We start from the raw sequence: 21365 nt of genomic DNA, 5'->3' as shown, positions 1-21365 counted from the left end.
TCATCATCACTAATTCACTTATTACTGAATTTGTTTTCACTGAGGAAAGAAAAATATTTGAAACTGTGAAAGCCACACCTATACCTTTTAAAGATCAAAATGACTAGAAGTAACTGGCGCATTTTCACAATTTTAACATGGACGTTGTAATGGCCCGGTAAGTGTAGCAATTCGCCTACGATATTCCGTAAGAACATGAACACCAGAAAAGACCATGTAAACAGCTACAACTGGGAGTCTCCCGTGTGAGCCAATTAACCCCAAGGAGCATGAGCAGTCGTCGGATGTCAGTCCTGAGTGCAGATAAACTTCAGAAGGCCGCAACTGAGCATGCTAGGGCCAGGGCCAAGGCCAGCGACCTCCCCACCCCAAACCCCCTGCCCACCTCAGCACCTCCTTGCATTTGGGGAGAGGGAATACACAGACATGATAGCCACACCTGAGTCAAAGGAACAAAGCCCTAAGACTCAGGTAAGAGGATGAGAGTATATGCCTTTGGCCATAAAACTTAACATTAAATGTCCCAATATATGTGCCTGAGACAGGGTCTCACGTGTCCAGACTGGCTTCGAACTTTCCATGCACCTAAGGATGAGATTGAACTTCTGTTGGCCCACCTCCATCTCCTGAATGATGAGGTTACAGGTGAGCACCACCACACTTCTTAAGTGCTGCTGGGATCATGCCTGGGGCTTTTGTGAAAGCCAGATACACCCTCCACTGGCTGAGCCCTGTCCTTAAGCTCCCACCCTGGCTTTAAGCACCAGGACATGGTCAGCCATTTTTCTCCAAGATCTTTAATTTTCCTGAAACAAAATAGTCAGAGCTGGAGGAATTTGGTGAGATTTTGTGAGATGTGTACTACTAAAACCAGGGTTAGCTGTCCAGTCCCTTGCAGTTTAGGGTTAAAACTATGGTGGGGGGGAGAAGCATGCTAAAAGACAAGTTTTAAAAAATAAAGTTATCCCAAGGATCTAGATTCAAAGTAGTCATTTAAAAATGTTTCTTTAGTTTTGAGTTCCAATCTTTATGGTGATATCCACTGTATCTATTAAGAGACACACTACTTACAGCGTTAAAAACACCTCTTGTACAGTATTTCGGTGCTTTGTAATGAGTCAAGCTAGAATGGGTCAACAGAGTCAAAATAATCAGGTTAGATAGATACGCAGGAGACTGAGGAAAGATTACTGCGCACAAGTACTTAAATGTCCTTGTTTTCAGGGGACTTTGCCTTTGAGGGCCAGCGAGTGAGCGAGCTCATCTGACACAGTTTACTTAGAGATGATGTGTCCACTGTGTTCATTGCTCACACCTGTTGGAAGCACACAATTTGTTACAAGTTACAACTGTTACAATGCTGTACCATTCAGCTTTGGCGCCTACAAACGTAGCTGTGAAGGTTTCATGAGGCTTCTATTCTCTTGTTTTCAGTGAGTAGAGATAAATCTTCACATCAGTCCTGCTTCTTGAGAAGAAAGCTCCTGTCCATCTCTGAAGCCCTGAAATTGATACTCAGCAGGACTGAGGTCATCCACGGGGAGTGAGGTTTTATACTTCACCAAGTCATCTCTCCAGAGACTGCTGGGGTGTTAGAGTCTTGGAAAGACACAGGCTACGAGAAAAGTAGTTTGGTAAACTGCTTAAGGGGCTGTCATAATCATCTCTAGTCCATGGTGGTCCACACATCTCATATTTGCACATAACTAATTGGCTTTCTTGGGTTATCTGGTAAATACTCCACTGGAGAAATGATGAATTTTTCATTCTTTAAGGACCCCGAGTTGTCTTCTTGCCCTCTGTCTTGGTCAGGGTTTCTATTCCTGCACAAAGCATCATGACCAAGAAGCAAGTTGGCAAGAAAAGGGTTCATTCAACTTACACTTCTACATTGCTGTTCATCACCAAAGGAAGTCAGGACCGGAACTCAAGCAGGGCAGGAAGCAGGAGCTGATGCAGAGGCCGTGGAGGGATGTTACTTACTGGCTTGCTTCCTCTGGCTTGTTCAGTTTGCTTTCTTATGGAATCCAGGACTACCACCAGCCCAGGGGTGGAACCACCCACAAGGGGCTGGGCCCTCCCTCCTGGATCACTAATTGAGGAAATGCCTTACAGCTGGATCTCATGGAAGCATTTCCTCAAGGGAGGCTCCTTTCTCTGTGATAACTCCAGCTTGTGTCACATTGACACACAAAACCAGTCAGTACACACCCTATCCCCAAGTTCAACAGGAGGGACTTCTGTTCCTTCAGAGGGTAGGATGCTAGGATTTGGGCAGCTGGATATATTTCTGGAGAAATATCAATTGAAAGAGTAGATCCTTAAGAATTGGGGTCCCAGGACTGTGTCAGGGGTGTTCTGGAGGACTCTTCATGACAAAGAGGGCAGGGTGGAGAAGGGTAGACATGTTATTTTCCACTGTCGCCTTCTATGGTTTTCTCCCCAAACTGGGAAACTGCACTTCATAAGGAAACTACTTTAGATTGGTCACAACTTGGCTAAGCACACATTCTCGGATGCTTAGAATCAAGTTGTCCCATGTACTTGGAGAAAGAAGCCCTTCTTAGTTCCTCAGCCCACAGAGTTCTGCTTTCCTTCCCACTCTCAGGTGCATTATCTGGTGGCAACTTTGTTTCCCCGCAACAGCCAAAAACCTTCATCTTTTGCTTTGAGCTTGGTATTCAGACATCAACAGAACTGATGGACTTTGCCTTCCTGGGAAGTACTTGACAGTTTATCCTAACCGAGCATGGATTCCGTCCTTTTGTTGGAAACTGCAGCTGCACAGTTCTAGTACCTTGAGTTGTCTCAAAGACCTGATGAGACTTTTCTCTGAAAATCAACCTCAGGGTTCAGGTCCACCACCCCCATGCCCACCCCACCCCCATCTCCTTTATCAGTTTCTGCTCTGTTCCCCGACTCTGGTACAGTGTTCTGAAAGTGGGAGGAATGCTTGAGGTGTGTGTGTGTGTGTGTGTGTGTGTGTGTGTGTGTGTGTGTGTGTGTGTGTGTGTGTTTTCTCTTTGCAGGCTTGTCCACACCTCTTTGCCTGTTGCTCAGGTGATGTATTCTGGTGTCCGTGGCCTCAGAATGAAAGTCAGATAGGATCTGCCCAGAAGGTTTCCTTGGAGAGTTATCTTCTTTCAGATCCAAGGAGATCTAATTCAGGTGCTTCAGTTCTGCCACAGAAACTTAATAGCGCTTTGTTACAAAATCATCTTCCAAGAAAACAAAGCACTTTCTTTGCTAGGAGTCTTCTGAGAACTTCTAAAGTTCTCCCAAAACAACCTCATTAGGCATGCATGCATGTGGGGTGTGTGTGTGTGTGTGTGTGTGTGTGTGTGTGTGTGTGTGTGTGTGTGTGTGTGATTTTGACATTGTATGAGACACAAAGGTAAGACTTTTCTTCCCTTCAGAGATGTGAGTGCCCTATATTCTGAGGTTTACTGTGAAGGATCAAGTTGATGTCTGAAAAGCATTTCATCATGTAAAAACTTAGGCAGATTTCACAAGCTCAGTATTTTTTCCCGATATTTCTGAAACCAATTTAAAACAAAAGAGGCCATGCATGGCATATCTGGAGCCTGAGAAGGTTCTGGACAGGGTCTAGGTGCCCTCTTCATTAGTGTCTGCAAAGAAGAGCATTGTCGTGTAGCTCATGTTCTGACAGCGCCGACTTCCTGTCACAGACGGGCTGTATGATAAGAACACAGAACAGAGGTTATTGCTGTACACCCTGTCTGTCTCCAAACAGTGCGGTCCCTTGATGTGCAGTTGATAGTAAGCTCTCTCTGTGTGGTGTCAGGTGAACAGCCCTGTTTTGTAAATTCCTGTGAAGGGTCTCGATTCTGCTTTCTCTTCAGGGACCTCAAGGAAAGGGCAGATTTTTATCTTCGAGAGAGAGAGAGAGAGAGAGAGAGAGAGAGAGAGAGAGAGAGAGAGAGTAAGATTTCTATGTAAATTCTTTTAGGGGATTTTTCAGGGTTCTTATATTTTTCCAACCCTTCTAGCATTTCCTACCATTTGGCAGCTCTTCCTTTTTCTGGATGCTAACATCTGACTGTTTCTATTTCCTCCATATTGAAGGAAGAGACGGCTTCTATTGGCTGACCACTACCCTTCCCTGCAGGTACCTGGGCCCTCAACAAGTTTATCAGCGGAGTCCCTAGAGTCCTTCTCTCCATGCTGAGGCTAGAGGTGCTTTCTGGAATGAAAGCACAGGAAGAGGTGGGCTCTGTCGTACTCGGTTATTGCCAGGCAGCCTCGGTTGGCTGCCACACCTATTGCTGTCCTCTGTCCTAAGAAAGAAGCCAGGGACACTTTTGAGACGCCCCCCTCCCAGGGAGGAGCCTGACTTTGTGCCTCTCCCCACCTGCTTTGCTTCTCAATAAACTTCTCTGAGCAAGGCAGAAAGCCGGGGCCTCCAGGACAAAGACAGATAAGCAAAGGTGCAGGATGCGAAAGTTAGGGGTACCCAGCCTCAGCGCCAGCAAGTGCAAGCCAGGCACCTGAAAACGGGCTCCCCACCTTAGGTTTTCTCATACGGACATATTGTCAACCTCACCATGGCCCTGGTCTCAGGGGAGAGATTTTCTTCTATCTTCCGCGTAGCTCCGCCCCTTGCGGAACTCTATAGCCAACAGGAAGGGAAACAGTTCCTTCTGGGAAAAAGCTCCCTTCTCACCCCATCTTTCCCTGCTGCCCGCGGGTCCCCAGGTCTTTGTTGGTCCCGCTCTGAGACTGGCAGTCAGGCCTGCATGTTATCTCTCCTCTGGCCATCCTGCGGTCTAGAGCTCTTAGTGAAGCAAACAAAAGATGGAGTCCCCCCCTTCCAGCTGCTCTTTTCCTCCCCAAAGCCTCTGGAGAATGAGGGCTCACACAGGTAGCAAGCTCTCTCTCTCTCTCTCTCTCTCTCTCTCTCTCTCTCTCTCTCTCTCTCTCTCTCTCTCTCTCTCTCTCCTTTTTAGCAAGGGTGACTGGGTGAGCTCCATCGTTCCTCAGCGAGTTAAAGGCAAGCCTGCCTTTAAGACTATTTGGAGAGAATTATAGTCTCATTGCTTTCGAGTAACTCCTAACAACGTATTTCCAAATAAATATCCCTGGAGGTCTACTTTAAAGAAAAGATAAAAACCCTCTGCTCTTAGCACAATCTATTTACATATAAACGGCTGCACGAAGTCTGGAGAACACTTGCGCTCCCTCTTAAGTAGGTTCAGCAGACGCCTTCCGGTTGATTTTCTCAGTTCCTGAGCTAAAGAGCTCTTTTCGTGCAAGATGTTGATAAATGTAAACTCAGCTTAGGCCCGATGTATTTTCTCAGCTCTGATTATGTACAATCCAAAACAGAGCTGTGGGTACCCAAGGCTGGGTATCCAATGCTCTCTGCACTGTGGATGGAGGTCTCCACCATACTGGACATGGATCAAGACTTTCAGCACCAGAGGAGAGGGAAAGGAGCCACTGACCTATGGGAAGAGACTCTCTCTGGTCCTGCTTTTCTGCTGGCAACTGAATGATCCTGTGGTGAAAGGCTGTCTGTCCACTCTGTTTCTGTCAGCAGAAGTGAGTACCTTCTGGCTTCGGGAAGTTTGCCTGGAGTGTGGGTAGATGTGTTTCTAGTTTCTCATTAGCACCGAGACTGGTGTTTTCTGTTTTTATTAAAACTGTGTTTTTATTATGTTTCTGTATCGATGGCTTTAAGAGGAGGGTTTTGGCTTATTTTCGTCATTTTATTTCTGACACAGGGTCTTACCACATGTAGTCCAGGCTGAGTTCAAACTAGTAATCCTCCTGCTTTGGTCTCCTGAGTGCTGAAGTTACAGGAAACATGCTACCAAACCATTAAGATCTTGAACTAGAGTTAGCTAATGACACACTAATGCATGAAGTAAAATGCTATATACACATAGGGAGTGTGTGTGCATGTGTGTGTGTGTGTGCATGTATGTGTGTATGCGTGTGTGTGTATGTGTGTGTATGTGTGTGTATGTGTGTATGTATGTGTATGTGTGCATGTGTATGCATGTGTGTGCGTATGCGTGTGTGTATGTGTGTATATGTATGTGTGTATGTGTGTGTATGAGCATGTGTGTGTGTATATGTGTGTGTGAGTATGTGTGTGTGAGTGTATATATGTGTATGTGTGTGTGTGTGAGTGTATGTGTATATATGTGTATGTGTGTGTGAGTGTGTGTGAGTGTATGTGTATGTGTGTGTGAGTGTGTGTGTGTGAGTGTATGTGTATATGTGTGTGTATGTGTATGTGTGTGTATGTGTGTGTGAGTGTATGTGTGTGTGAGTATATGTGTATGTGTATGTGTGTGTATGTGTGTGTGTGTGTGTACATGAGTGGGTCTGCATCCCTCATGTGAAATGCTGGAGGCCAGAAATATTTTAGTTTTTGTGTTATGTCTACACATATATACTATGTATATATCTTATGTATGTATAATATGTATATGTAATGGGATGCCTCAGGGATGGGACCCAAGTTTAAACATACTCATTTACATCTCATATGCACCTTACACGCACAGCCAAAAGGTAACTTTATGCCATATTTTTAGTGCACCTGTGTTTTGACAGTGACCGTTCACGTGAAGTTGGCTGTGGACTTTTCCACCTGTAGTATCCTATCAGCATTCAAAAAGTTTCAGATCTTGGACTATTTGGATTTCAAATGTTCTAATTAGGGCGACGCTCAATCTGTATCCATCCATTGCTCATCTATAACCAGAATGTGGGAAGTAAAAGTTGGAGATAACTTTAAATTTGAAGATTAAAACTCATTTGCTCTGAAAGCGTTGATCTAAGGGTCATAGAATAAGAAACACTTAATCTCCTGGCCAAGGAGACAATGAACATCTACCACACTCCAGGTGGAGGGGGAAGAACGAGATGAAACCAATTGGAAAAGGAAACTAACAATTGGGGGGATCGAGGAGCCAGTGCGAAGAAGCGTCTTCAGGACAAGGGGCACCAGGGAGGTGAGGTCTGAGGACCTCCAGGCAGGTGGGCTGATTCAGAGAAATTAGACTCCTGGGCTTCCCCACAGCACTCCCTGCTGGGCCTTCCTGATGTTTGCTGCACCCCACACTTCTGATAAGGATTCATCTGCTCTCTGAAGAACTTGATGGGTCACCATGGACCAGTGACAGTGACTCAAGGATGACAGAAACCAGAGTCATGGTTTTGTGCTCTTTAGACTGTGTGGTTCTGGAAGGCCCCAGACTCACAGAGGTTTATCCTCCTCTGACTCTGCCCCCACCCCAAGTGCTGGGAGTAACTGAGTGTGTACCCCACTCAGCTGTACACCTTCATTAATCCTGCGAGTCCCCAGTCTGTCCTCTCAGACTCTGATGTCAACTCTGTTACTCCTTGGGAGCTTGTGCTATATCTTGAAAGGGTCTAGGGACCACTGACCAGAAGAAAAGATGAGAGCCACAGTAATGCCTAGGTGGCCTACAAGGCCACTCAGTCCTGTTTGGGGGATAGAGAACAGGGGCAATTTTGAAAGAGCCAAGGTACAGGATCAAAGCACTTAGCTCTTGGATGCTAGTCAGTGAGAGGACTAGAGGAAAACCTAGTATGTGAGCAAAATCCAGAAACCATGCAGGGCTGGAAGGTTCCTTCACCAGGGCTTACAGCACGGGCTTGCAAGTACAGCATTCCACACAGTTCTGTAGCGTTAAGGCACCTGTGGAACTTTTCTCCTATAACTTTCCAGAAGGATGATGGGAGGGATGGGAGCAGGATGAATTGGGCATCACCAGTCACCACAAAGAACCAGCTTCCCGGACAGGGGAGTCTTCTGCCAAAGATGCCGTGCATGGGCAAGAGCCCAGAAATTTAGGGAGAGACGAAAACAGAAAGTGAAGAAGTGCGCTCACCGGACAGGAGGCTACCTGGGAATACCAGAGAAGCAGTAGCATGGGAGATGCTGAAATCTATGCTCATCTTTATCATTCAGCCCCGGTGTTACCTGACTACTTGTGAGGCTGATTCTGATTCTTGTTGCTGTAGAGGCCACAGTGGATCAAGCAATGACAGAGCATGTAGCCACGGGCTTCTGGAGGGTGGGGTAGTGAGCTTCCTAGGCGCTCAGGGAAACCTGCCAGGCTGGCTACTTAAGACGTTTGGTTCGTTTCTATTTGCTAAGGAAGTGGAGGCAGAGTAAACGTCCACGACTCACTTAGGGTTGCAGAACCACGACACACAACTGAACCCAGACCCATACCCCATCTTCAAGCCATGTTCCAGGGCTCTCCAGGGATGCTCAGAGGAAGCAGGAGATGTAGAAAGAGCTCCTTTATCTGAGTATGTCATTAAAGATGCTTTCAGCCTTAAATGTAGCACACGGTTTCAACTGCCTGACTCTCTACCCTGATGTCTAAGAAATGGAAGCTCCCCTTCCCCGGCCGCTTAATGAAGCAGATCCACGAGCCTCAGGCCCTTGCTTCCCTATAGTCTTCTCTCTGTCAGGAAATGGCAATCCAGATGGGTGCGGTGCCTCCTGCCTGTAATTCTGGGACTGGAGGGGCTGAGGATCACTACAAGTTCAAAGTCCCGCTGGGCTACATTGTGAGTTTCAGACCATCCAGGGTTACAGAGCAAGACTTTATCTCCAACAAGCAAACCAACACTGAGTCCGTTCTTTCAGAGGCACAGGTAAAACGTTTGTTTTGTTTTGTTTTCTGCCTTCAACAACTCCTCTCTGGCTTTCAGGAAAGCATATGGCTCTGCACAACCGGAGCATTCTGAACTGCACCTCCCGCTACTGTCCTTGTTAAAGTGTCTCCTCTCTTGCTGAGATGGTGGCCGTGGCCTCTCATCAGATTTCCTTACTGCTGACAATGCAGCCGTCTGGTACTGCCCACGTGTAGGTTAGACAATGCCAGCGTCTCCTCCTAAGCCCCGCTAACATCCTGTTGCTGCCCAAGCACACGGCAAAGAGCTGCAGATGCTCGAGAAGTCTCCTGGGACTTTTCACTGCTGACCTCGCTAAACACTTGGCTCTGCCAAGTTTACGCTGCCCCTGTCATGTGACCACCCTAACATTTTCCCACATTTGGAATTCATCCTTGCTGTTTCCTTTGTCTGGGAGGGGGTGCTTTCCCTCTGAGGCAGACGTGACTGGTCACCTCTCTTTCAGGGATTGATTTACTCCATGTCCTTTCCCCATCATTTGACTTAAAGCGGCTCTATACGCCTCAGTTACATCTTTCCTCTATGTTTTTAACTACAATTTTTATCTGACATACAATAGTTTATATTTTTTAATCAGTAGACCTTAAGAACCAGAATGGAAGAGATTTTATTGCTTACTACTCTTTCTCCAGAATTGCTTGGCATGATAGTTTGGATGAGAATAGTCTCCATAGGCTCATATATTTCAATGCTTGGTTCCCAGTTAATGGAACTGTTTGAGAAGGATTAGGAGATGTGGCCTTGTTAGAGAGTTGTGCTAGTGTGTGTGTGTGTGTGTGTGTGTGTGTGTGTGTGTGTGTGTGTGTGTGTATGTGTGTATGTGTGTAGAAAGGGACTTCGAGGTTTCAAACCACCATATCATTCCCAATTAGCTGTCTTTCTACTTTATGGTAGTTGTCTCAACATGCAAGCTCTTCCCTTGCCAGCCCTTCCTGCCTGTTGCCATGCTCCCTATCATGATGGTCACGGACTCACTCGCTGAAACTATAAACCCAATGAACACTTTCTTTTGTAGATTGCCTTTGTCACAGTGCTTTAGCACAGTGACAGAAATGTGACTAAGAAAAGTCACTAAGATATCTGTGTAGATGATCAATAAATGAATAATTGTAGGCTGAAGCAGGGCTTCTGGTGTTCACCTTTCCCAACCCCAGCAATACACAGGAGTTCCCTGAGACAAAGTTTTTAACACGGGATTTCCCTGAACAATCTTTTCTTTCATATACTCAAGAGGAAAGTTCACAGAAACTATCAGCGGATACAAAATATGCATACCCCAAGTACAATTTGTGATCTGATATTAATGAACTTAGGAATTCAATTAACGGAGAGATATGTTGCAAGAAGACTAGACAATAGGCCTTTGGAGAAACGACCCAGACTGGCTATGAAGGGTTCATTTGGAATGGCTGAAGGATCAAGAACAGCTTGCTTGCTCTTGAAAAAATCATAACTAGAAGTGATGAAATTGGACATCCACAAGTCTCAGCAGAAAGTAGTGAAAATAATTCATATATATGAAATTAATTCATATGTACATATATTCATTTACCCTTTCAACAGCACATCTAACCACCTATCCATCTACTTATAATCGACCAATCTATCCAACCATTTATCTCTCCATCCACCCACTCACTCATCTATCCATCCATCCATCCATCCATCCATCCATCCATCCATCCATCCTTCTTTCATTCCTTCCTTCCCTCTTCTCTATCTCCCCTCCATTTACACACACACACACACACACACACACGCACACATATTTATTCACTCACATATCCTTCCTTCCTTTCTTCCTTCTATACTATTCTTCCAGTACCAAATATGTACACACACTACACCCTGGGATTTGTGATAAGTCCTAGGATTACAAAGTTGATCTAGACCTGATACTTCTTGATGACTCATGGTCCAGTAGAGAGGCACCTTCCCTCCAACATAGCATTCGTGGGTGTGGGCACAACATGAGGCTTCCCAGATCTATCTTGAGGGAGGGATAACAGGAAGATTTTGTGGTGGTGAACTTTGAACCTTGAACTGAGACACTTGGAATGTGAAACACCAGGTCTGGTGAAATGGAGGGGTGGATGGGTATCAGGGAGACGTCTAGCAGAGAGGAGAGCCCAGAGAAGGCACAGGAAGGATGACAGATTGTGAAGCATTGATGGAGAGCAGCAGACAGGGCTTGGAGCTGTAACTGACTTTCCCAAGCCAGAGGTGGTCCACGTTTCAGGAACCTGGGGTATGGGTGGGTGGGAGAGGTAGGAGGGGGCTTGTGGATAAAAGTACACCCAAATCATCAGACACATCAATAGGTTAGTGGAGAGTTTTTGGTAATGGTTTCATTAGATCCTGACAGGTTTTCTAAGGAATGCAAAGCAAGCAGGGCAGGTTGAAGACGGCAAGAAACCTGCATGATGCCTGGTGGAGCCAGGCTTGCTCTATTCCAAGAGCAGCAAGCCAACATTTATGAAATACATCAGGACCAGAATGAAAGCATGAGCCCTCTCCTCCCCTAGAGATAGTAGATGCCACATTCCACAGTGACACCGTCACTGAGCACTTGTCAGAGGGATGTGGCAGAGAAGTGGTGTGGACTCCTCATTTGTGATGGGGAGGAGGGGCTGAGAGGAGAGAGCAGAATAGGCAGAGAGACAGACATATAGATGGAGTTTTGGGCAGGTGGGGCAAGGTGTCAGGATCTGACAGCCTCCACTCTCTTGATCTCTGTAAAGTGGTAGAAAGAATTGTCTACTTTTCACGGGGTCAAGGTCTCCCAACACTTCCTCCTGATGTTTTTCTGCATTTGACCCTGGATTTGTTGGAACTGGGGGAGAAACATACATGTTTTAGCACATAGATGCTCAGATGCGTTCTCTGTGGGGTGTGGTTCATAATAATTTAATTAGCCCATCTTTTTTTGGAAAAAGGGTGTTAATTAGTTTTTGCTTAAAATATACTGTCTTGATAACTTCTCCTTCTCCACTTGTCTCCCCTGAGTGAAGCCCCAATTTTTCATCCACACCCTGCAGCAAGTCCCACCCTGGGCACCGCTGTTATTACGAGGAAAGAAAATTAAAAAAAAATAATTCGTACAGTCATGGATTGCAACATGTGGTGAATATAATTCTTGTATGTCCGAGAGAGGGAGACAGTAGAGCCCAGGATTTCACAAACAGTCACTTGCAAGGAGCAGCCTCTGACGGATATGAGACCCCAGGTCCACTGCCCTAGTCCCCACCCGGGAGGGCTGAAGAGATGGACGTTGAATGCAAGGTGGAGGGTATAAGGTGAAGTCAGGGCACCTCAGACGGACGGGAAGAGCTCTCGCCAGGTGAGCCCATCGCCCCGAGACTTGTCTAACCACCTGCCGCAGGAGAAGATGGTGGCCACTCCAGTACTAGTATTGGTGACCTCCACCTTCTCCACCAGCCAGCCCGAGTAGTAGCCACTGCTGTCATGTTCCAGCCGAACCTTGCGCAGCTCTCCCAGCTCTAATGTCTCCAGAAAGAAGCGGTCTGTACTGCCCCTCTCGAAGAGGTTGCGCATTTTCTGTTTCAGTTCGCGCTTGCCCGTGTCCCCGTTAGCGCCAAAGATGGTCACGAAGACGTTGGCATCAGTGCCCGCCCCTGGTTCGTAGCCCGTCGTCACGATGACCTCGTACTTGACTGGCACCAGGCTCTGGATCTTACTGGCGAAGCTCTCTGTCGTTTTAGTGACCTCGAATACCTTGAAGTACTTCCTCTTCCTCTTGAGGGGGATGAGGCAGTCACAGTTAAAGAAGTACCTGACAGGGGATAAAGAGCGGACAGGAGTAAGCTTTGGAGAAGCGAGCAGATGGTCCCATAACCTCCAGTCCTCATTTCGTCCGAGATACCGGGGCCAGATGCCCCATTCTTCCAGTCGCTCCTTGTTTCTTCTAATTCCTTTCTAATTCTTCACACTCCACTTGAAACCCATAACTCAAACCTGTCGGTCCTATTTTTCAAATGTACCTAGAACGGGTCTGTCTGTTCCTCTACCCCTGGTATCTACCCGTATGCTCCATGCTGGTCCAAATCGCCATCCTCTTCTACTTGGAGAATACCGGGGCCAGCTAACTGGCCTCTGCTTCTTGCTTCCTAGGTTTGGCATACACAATTGCTATGGTTTCTTCCTAATTGCTAACAGTTGTACCATGCTGTCTTCTAGCCCCGCTTACACTCTCATCAGCTCTGGTTTCCCACCACAAGAGACCAGCACAAGATGGAGCCCATTTTCTTTCCTCCATGGAGGGGGAGAGGGATGTACGAGGTCCCACCTTTTCTGAGCATATACAGTGAACCATCGCTGGGGCGGGCACGGGTGCACGATGCTAATAAGGTCCTATTCCTCCTTGAGAATTTATAGGCAGTTAATGGTTCAGAAGGGGGATGGTCTTGTGAAGCCCCGCCCCTCTCTGAGAATAGTTAGGCTATCCGTTCCCAGAGGAGAAACATTTTCCCCAGTTATTCAGCGCCTTATAACTTTCCTTTGCTCCACTAAGTAAGCCCAATTAAACCCACTGGCTCACTAGCCTAGACAAGGGTGGAATTATTTCTTTGTTCTGCTGTTGGTTTCCTCTCTGGGGTGAATAACTGTTTGCTCATCTCCCCAGAACAAGTTCCCACAACACTAATAATTTAGCAGAGTTTGAAATAAGGAGTCCTGGCGCTAATGACTCCAGGAATGTAGTGCTGGAAAAGGGGGCCCAGAGGTGAGTACGTGGGGGATGGGCAGACAGCGGCCATTCTAAGGGGCTTCTACAGAAGCAGTTTTGGAAGATCCCTGCTGGGTCTAGAGCAAAGCTCCCCGTGTGCACACTGGGAACCCACAGCAAGTGTCCCAGGACTAGACTGAAACACAGTTGGCAGACTACCTCTATATCAGATAGGAAGAAACGGTGATTCAAAATCACAAAATGCTCTGCACACGGGAAATTTAATCTGAGCCAGAGTCCCCACTGGACAGAATAAGGACCAGCACTTGCTCTTCACCCTGCAGTAGCCAGCCCAAGGGAGGACCTGCACCCAGTGTGCCTACAGAAGAGCTTCCCAAAGGAAGGATTTATGCTGGTATTCTATGGCTGTGAGAACACACATGGCAGGCCCAGCACCCATGCCAAGCATCTGTCTAAGTGAGAGCCCTGTGGCAATACCACACGCATGCCGTAGGCACATCAGAACACACACAGAAGCAGGTCCTGTGTCTGTGACCCACCCCTGAAATGAGTTGCACCAATGCCCTTCCTCCATGAATACTCCAGGGAGTCCTCACATAGGCAGAGTCAGCATCAGGTCCTGTAAGGCATTGATTGCACAGATTGCTGTGGGATTAGGCGTCTCCTTGCTTCAGTTTCCCAAGTGTGTGTACGTGCGTTCATGCACAAGGAGGCACACACTTGTAGAGGCAATAAGTCAGCCTTAGATGCAATTTTTCAGGTGCTACCTACCTGAGTGGGGTCCCTTTTGAATTAGAGTCTCTCAGAGATATCACCAGGTTGGCTGGCCTTTGAACCTCAGGGATCTGGCTGTGTCTGCTTCCCAGCACTGGGATTGCAAGTGTGTGGTATCATGCCAGGCTTTCCCTGAGAACTGAGCTCAGGGCCTTACGCTTGCATGACAAGCACTTACTGACAGCCATCTCCCAGCCCGACTGCATTCCTTACCACCTTTAAAGCCTATGTTCACTCGGAGCTGCCTAATCTTCTTCTTTTGGCCTTCTGTTCTATGTGCCTTTCTCTCTTGTGCTCTCTCTGTTGCTCTAATGCTAATCTCTGGCCTTACTCTGCTTCTTTACTTCCCTCCCTACCTGAAATAATTAATATTGTAGGACATGATGATCTATCTGCTTCTTATTTCCCTCAGATTATTTACACTGAAGGGTGATCACTTTTATTTAGCTACTACTGTGTTTTCATAACTCTATGTGTTGTTTATAGTGACTGACGAAAAGAGGATTCCACTCTTGGGGCAAAGCTGGAGAGCAAGCACACAGACGAGGGGTTCAGCCACACACCTGGTCAGTGAGGATAACTGACACATTAATCCTTCCATAACTTACAACTACCTGGATATTCAAAATACTGAGACTGACTAAACATGCATGGTTAAAAGTATGATTAGAAGCATCCAACTTACAGCCTAATGCACAAAACCCAATGCAGAAACACAAGAAACAACAACAACAACAGCAATGACAACAACAGCGACAACAATAACAGCAGCAACAACAACAGCAACAGCAGCAACGACAACAAGAACAGCAGCAGCAAGAACAGCAGCAGCAAGAACAGCAGCAGCAACAACAACAGCAGCAACAGCAACAGCAGCAACAACAACAGCAACAACAACAGCAACAACACCAACAGCAGCAACGACAACAAGAACAGCAGCAGCAGCAACAACAGCAACAACAACAGCAACAACAACAACAACAACAGCAACAACAACAATGACAACAACAGCAGCAACAACAACAAAAGAAACAACAACAACAGCAACAACAACAATGACAACAACAACAATAGCAACAACAACAATGACAACAGCAACAACAACAACAAAAGAAACAACAACAACAGCAACAACAGCAACAACAACAACAGCAACAACAATAGCAGCAGCAACAACAGCAATAGCAACAACAATAACAATGACAACGACAACAACAGCAGCAGCAGCAACAACAATGACAACAACAGCAACAACAATAGCAGCAGCAACAACAACAGCAATAGCAACAACAATAACAATGACAACGACAACAACAGCAGCAACAGCAACAACAATGACAACAACAGCAACAACGACAACGAAAATCAAACCATGCAGCCCCTGGAAATCACCAGTTCCACTATCATGGACTAGAGAGAGAGTGGGTGAGATGTAATCTGAGGAAATAATTAAAAATGATTATAAGAATGTTGCACTGAATTGAAGAAGACATGGAGAAATCTCAGAATAATCATAGAGAGAACACAAAACAAACTAATGAGTAAAACAAAGACAGTGACAAAATATGTCAACAGAGGGAAGGACTATAACATTTTTCAAAAGAATGGACATGCAAAGTTCAATAAGGAAAATGCCCAGCGGAGAGCCTCCCCAATGGAATAAATTAAGTGGAAGACAGAATATCGGGGCTCGAAGACAAAGCAGACAAATGGAAACATTCAGAGAATTACAAAGACTAAATAGTAAGAAGTCACAACGGAACACCCGAGGCCTGTATAATGCCATAAGAGACGCAAACATAGCAGATGGAGAAGTTCAAACTAAAGGCATAGAAACCATGTTCAGTAAAAGCACAGCAGAAAGCATCTCAAACTTAGAGCAAGTGGTGACCAACTTGACACATGAGACATGGAGAATCCCAGACACACGGGACCGGAAAAGAAATTCTGCACATCATACTCTAAATCAAACATTGAGACTACAGAGATGACGTTGAAAGCGGCAGGGATGAAGGACCAAGTAACACACAAAGGTAACTCCGTCAGCGTAACAGCAGACTTCTCAACAGAAACTCTAAGACCCAGGAGGGCATGGAACAGTATCAGCATAACAGCAGACTTCTCAACGGAAACTCTAAGACCCAGGAGGGCATGGAACAGTATATCTGGCCCTGAAAGGCAGTAACTACTGACCTGGTCACTCTACTTGGCAAAAACCACCCTCCGTAGTTCAAAGAGAAGAACTTTACATGAGAGAATAGAAAAAAATGTCATGAGCACCAAACCAGAACTGCAGAGAGTATTTGAAGGAATCGATCTCCTTTGTGAAAGAAATAACCACAGGATCACAGGGAAGAACAAATTGCACTCAAATAGCAAGCATTTGATTAAACAAGGAAAAGGGAAGCACCAAATGTAGCAAAATAACAAAGCAACAGTCAGCACGAAGCTCTCAGCAATAACTGTGAATGTATGGTCCTCTAATTAAAAGGCACAGACTAGTAGACTGGATTAAAAATGGGGCCCACCTATTTGTCTCTTCATCTCCTATAAGAAACCTATTTCACTGAGGGAAAAACGAGAACAGCTTTAAAGACGGAATGGATGTGAAGGAACAGAAAACGATGTTCCACACAAATGGGGTTGGACAGCAAGCAGGCGCAGGAATACCAATATCTGACAGAACAGGTTTCAAATCAAAGTTGATTGGAAGGGATAAAGAGGGTCACGTCACACAGCTGACGGGACTAGTCCACTAAGAGGCTATTGTAACTGCAAACTATGTGCACTGAATATTGACACATAAGTATAAATGGAAAGGCCCAGATTTTACCCCTACCCAATAACAGTGCCCCACTCTCACTGATAAACAGGTCACATGACAAACAAAACCGAATTAACAAAGCACTGCAAGAAACGTCACGGCTGAATGCCGCCACAGATCAAACAGACTTAACAGACGCCCTCAGAATGTCCCACCCAGACATTACAGAATACACACTTTTCTCAGAAACCCATGCAGCTTTCTTCCCTAGAATAGATGACATTTGAGGACACTAAAGAAGATCTTTAAGAATACAAGAAAACTGAAGCAATTTCTTGTTTCCTATCTTTTAAAATTTTTTTTTTTGGTTCTTTTTTTTCGGAGCTGGGGACCGAACCCAGGGCCTTGCGCTTCCTAGGCAAGCGCTCTACCACTGAGCTAAATCCCCAACCCCCTTAAAATTTTCGAGATTATAATTTAATTACAACACTTCCTGCTTTCCTTTGCTTACTCCAAACCATACCATATACCCCTCCCACACTCTCCTCCATTTTGTCTTATGTTATTGCAACAGATGAAGTCAGCACCAGGAGAAATGATGGAGCATCACTCATGGGGACTGAACAACACACCACTGAGTGATAAATGGATCAGTGAGGGAATCAAGAGGATCTTTTAAAACTTCCAGAATCAAATGAAAATAAAAATACAATATACTAGAACCTATGGAGTGTGACCTAGAACCTATGGAGTGTGACCTAGAACCTGTGGAGTGTGAACTAGAACCCGTGGAGTGTGAACTAGAACCTGTGGAGTGTGAACTAGAACCCATGGAGTGTGACCTAGAACCTGTGGAGTGTGAACTAGAACCCATGGAGTGTGAACTAGAACCCGTGGAGGGTGAACTAGAACCCATGGAGCGTGACCTAGAACCTGTGGAGCGTGAGCTAGAACCCGTGGAGTGTGAACTAGAACCTGTGGAGCGTGACCTAGAACCTATGGAATGTGACCTAGAACCTGTGGAGTGTGAACTAGAACCCATGGAGTGTGAACTAGAACCCGTGGAGTGTGAACTAGAACCCGTGGAGTGTGAACTAGAACCCGTGGAGGGTGAACTAGAACCCGTGGAGTGTGAACTAGAACCTGTGGAGGGTGACCTGGAACCTGTGGAGTGTGACCTAAAACCTGTGGAGTGTGAACTAGAACCCATGGAGTGTGACCTAGAACCCGTGGAGTATGAACTAGAACCCGTGGAGTGTGACTAGAACCTGTGGAGGGTGAACTAGAACCCATGGAGTGTGAGCTAGAACCCGTGGAGTGTGAACTAGAACCCGTGGAGTGTGAACTAGAACCTGTGGAGTGTGACCTAGAACCTGTGGAGTGTGAACTAGAACCCGTGGAGTGTGAACTAGAACCCGTGGAGTGTGACTAGAACCTGTGGAGGGTGAACTAGAACCCATGGAGTGTGAGCTAGAACCCGTGGAGTGTGAACTAGAACCCGTGGAGTGTGAACTAGAACCTGTGGAGTGTGACCTAGAACCCGTGGAGTGTGAACTAGAACCCGTGGAGTGTGAACTAGAACCTGTGGAGTGTGACTAGAACCCATGGAGGGTGAACTAGAACCCATGGAGTGTGAGCTAGAACCCGTGGAGTGTGAACTAGAACCCGTGGAGTGTGAACTAGAACCTGTGGAGTGTGACCTAGAACCTGTGGAGTGTGACCTAGAAACTGTGGAGTGTGAACTAGAACCTGTAGAGTGTGAACTAGAACCTGTGGATTGTGAGCTAGAACCTGTGGAGTGTGAGCTAGAACCAGTGGAATGTGAACTAGAACCCGTGGAGTGAGCATGATGAAATCAGTACTGGGATATCCATAATATAAACACTTATGTTCAAAAACATTAGAGAGGTCTCAAATACAAAGCTTTAGGATGCACCTTTAAGGCCTGGGGGAAACCAGAGCAAATTGGACCCAAGTTGGTCTGTAGAAAGAAGTAATAAAATAAAGGCAGAAATGAATGAAATGAAGACCAAAAGAATAATGCAAAGAATCAGCAGAATAAGGAGTTGGTTTTTCCAGAAGAGAAACAAGATCGATGAACCTGTAGCCAAACTAAACAGCCAGAAGAGAAGACCCAAATCAGTAAAATTAGAAATGAAAAGGGAGACATTACTACAATAGCAGGGAAATTCAGAAGATCATTGAGGCACACTTTGAAAACATCTGTTTGGCTTGTAAGATAGCTGGGTTGTAAGGGTCGCCCACAAGCCTGACAACCCGAGTTCAGCGTCTGAAACTCACATGGTGCAAGGGGAGAGCCAACTTCCACAAGTTGTCCTTCAACCAGAGAGAGAGAGAGAGAGAGAGAGAGAGAGAGAGAGAGAGAGAGAGAGAGAGAGAGAGAGAGGGAGGAGTGGGGAGGGAGGGAGGAAGGGGGAGAGGGAGAGGGAGAGGGAGAGGGAGAGGGAGAGAGAGAGAGAGAGAGAGAGAGAGAGAGAGAGAGAGCAGTGGGGAGGGAGGGAGGAAGGGGAAGAAGGGAGGGAGGGGGAGAGGGAAAGGGAGAGGGAGAGGGGGAGAGACAGACAGAGACAGAGAGAGATAGAGACAGAGACAGAGAGAGACAGAATATGTGTAAAAATGAAATCACAGATGTAAACATGCTGAGACTGTAGCATAAATGTGAAGGCTCCCAAACCCAGTCCCAGATGGACTCACTGGTAAATTCCACCAGACACATCAAGAAGAACAAGGATAGGTGTTCCTCGGTGTGGTCCGTGAGCCAGAAAGGAAAGGAATATTACTAGCTGATTTTAAGATTGTAGAACTACCTTGAAATTAAATAAGGATATAGATATAAGGGCACACACACATGCACACACACACACACACACACACACACACACACACACACACACACACCCCAATCTCCCTGATGAACATAGGCAAACTACTTGTAAACTGTATTCAATCATATATTAAACAAAATCATGCAATGACAGCCTGGGCTTGATTCCAGGGAGGTAAAGATAGTTCAACCTCAGAAATCAAAAAATGTAACACATTACCTTCTAGATTCACGGACAGAAACCATACCATCATCTCCATGATTGCAGAGAAGATTTTCTGACAAAATCCAGAATCCCTTCGTAATAAAATCCCGGAAGAAACTAAGACTAGAACAATATCACAATATAACAGGGATCATCTATGACAAACTTACATTTAACGTTGCATTAAATGGGAGGAAAGTCAAGGCATTCCCACTAAAGTCAGGAATGAGATGAGAGTACCCAGTTTCTCTGTGCCTACTCCTTATAGTCCCTCAGGTCTCAGCTGGAGCACCCAGACAGGAGAAAGAAACAAAAGGGGCACACACACACACATGAAAGGAAGAAACAACACTGAAGACCCTGGTGGAGCATTCACAATTGATAAACGATGTCAGCAAAGGAACACAATAAAAGGGAATCAGTGAAGGCCTCCACGACAGCTTTAGAAGACCGAGGTGAAGGCCACGGGAGACAGAAAGACCTCCCATGCTCACGGAACAGCAGAATTAGTTTAGTGAAAATGGGTAGAGATCCATTGCAGTCCCCATCAAATCCCAATGACATTCTTCACTAAAACAGGTAACAAAATCTCCAAACGGATACAGAATCATACAGAAGGCCCTGGGTTGCACAAAGTCATCCAGACCCATGCAGACAATGCTTGGGGGATGCTCGCTTAGAACCACTTTTAAGCTATAGTTGGAAGCCATACTCACAAAAGAGCACGGTACCCACAGAAAAACAGAGCAGTGGAAAGATTTAAGGACCCAGATTTAAAGCCACAACTGTAGACTCTTTCTTTCTTTCTTTCTTTCTTTCTTTCTTTCTTTCTTTCTTTCTTTCTTTCTTTCTCTCTCTCTCTCTCTCTTTCTTCCTTCCTTCCTTCCTTTCTTTCTTCCTTCCCTCCCTCCCTCCTTTCTTTCCTTTCTTCCTTTTCCTTCCTTCCTTTCTTCCTTCCTTCCTTCCTTTCTTTCTTTCTTTCTTTCTTTCTTTCTTTCTTTCTTTCTTTCTTTCTTTCTTTCTTTTTTACCAAGATACCAAATATCACACATTGAAAAACAGGCAGCCTTTTCAGAAAATTATGCTAGGGAAACTGCCTATTACTTATGTGTAGGAGAATGATGTTAAATTCTCTCATCTAACCCTATACATAATCATCTCAAATGGATGAAACCTTAATGGGAGACCTAAAACTCTAACGCTGTTAGGGACAGTAGGAGAAGGCTTTCAAGATATAAGCAAAGTCAGGGATTTTCTCAAAAGGAGAAACTCAGGAACAGGTACCAGGAATTGGCCAATGAAGATCACATGGGCTCAGAGGTGTACAGCACGCCCATTCCCCAGGTTCAATGCCAGCACCCACGTG

At 45.8% G+C, this 21365-nt stretch overlaps 2 protein-coding genes across 3 annotated transcripts in view; one reads left to right on the top strand and one right to left on the bottom strand.

Moving 5' to 3' along the window:
• Positions 1-4718: 4718 nt before the first annotated feature.
• LOC134483058 (uncharacterized protein DDB_G0292186-like) lies at positions 4719-17671 on the top strand. Its single transcript, XM_063277709.1, has 2 exons — positions 4719-5562; positions 14672-17671. Exon 2 carries the CDS (start codon positions 14877-14879, stop codon positions 15597-15599), a length of 723 nt encoding a protein of 240 aa, XP_063133779.1. The 5' UTR covers positions 4719-5562; positions 14672-14876; the 3' UTR covers positions 15600-17671.
• The window catches only part of Loxhd1 (lipoxygenase homology PLAT domains 1), a 152643-nt gene continuing 142286 nt past the window's right edge, over positions 11009-21365 (bottom strand). The window contains exon 41 of one of the 2 annotated variants that reach the window (NM_001414400.1): positions 11009-12499. In NM_001414400.1, the coding sequence (NP_001401329.1) occupies positions 12019-12499 (481 nt within the window). In that variant the 3' untranslated portion in view covers positions 11009-12018. The remainder of the gene's footprint in view (positions 12500-21365) is intronic. The other variant, NM_001106132.4, reaches the window with a different exon arrangement.

Source organism: Rattus norvegicus, chromosome 18, assembly GCF_036323735.1.
Source record: "Rattus norvegicus strain BN/NHsdMcwi chromosome 18, GRCr8, whole genome shotgun sequence".
NCBI classification, from domain to species: domain Eukaryota; kingdom Metazoa; phylum Chordata; class Mammalia; order Rodentia; family Muridae; genus Rattus; species Rattus norvegicus.
This window is presented reverse-complemented; position numbering and strand designations above follow the sequence as displayed.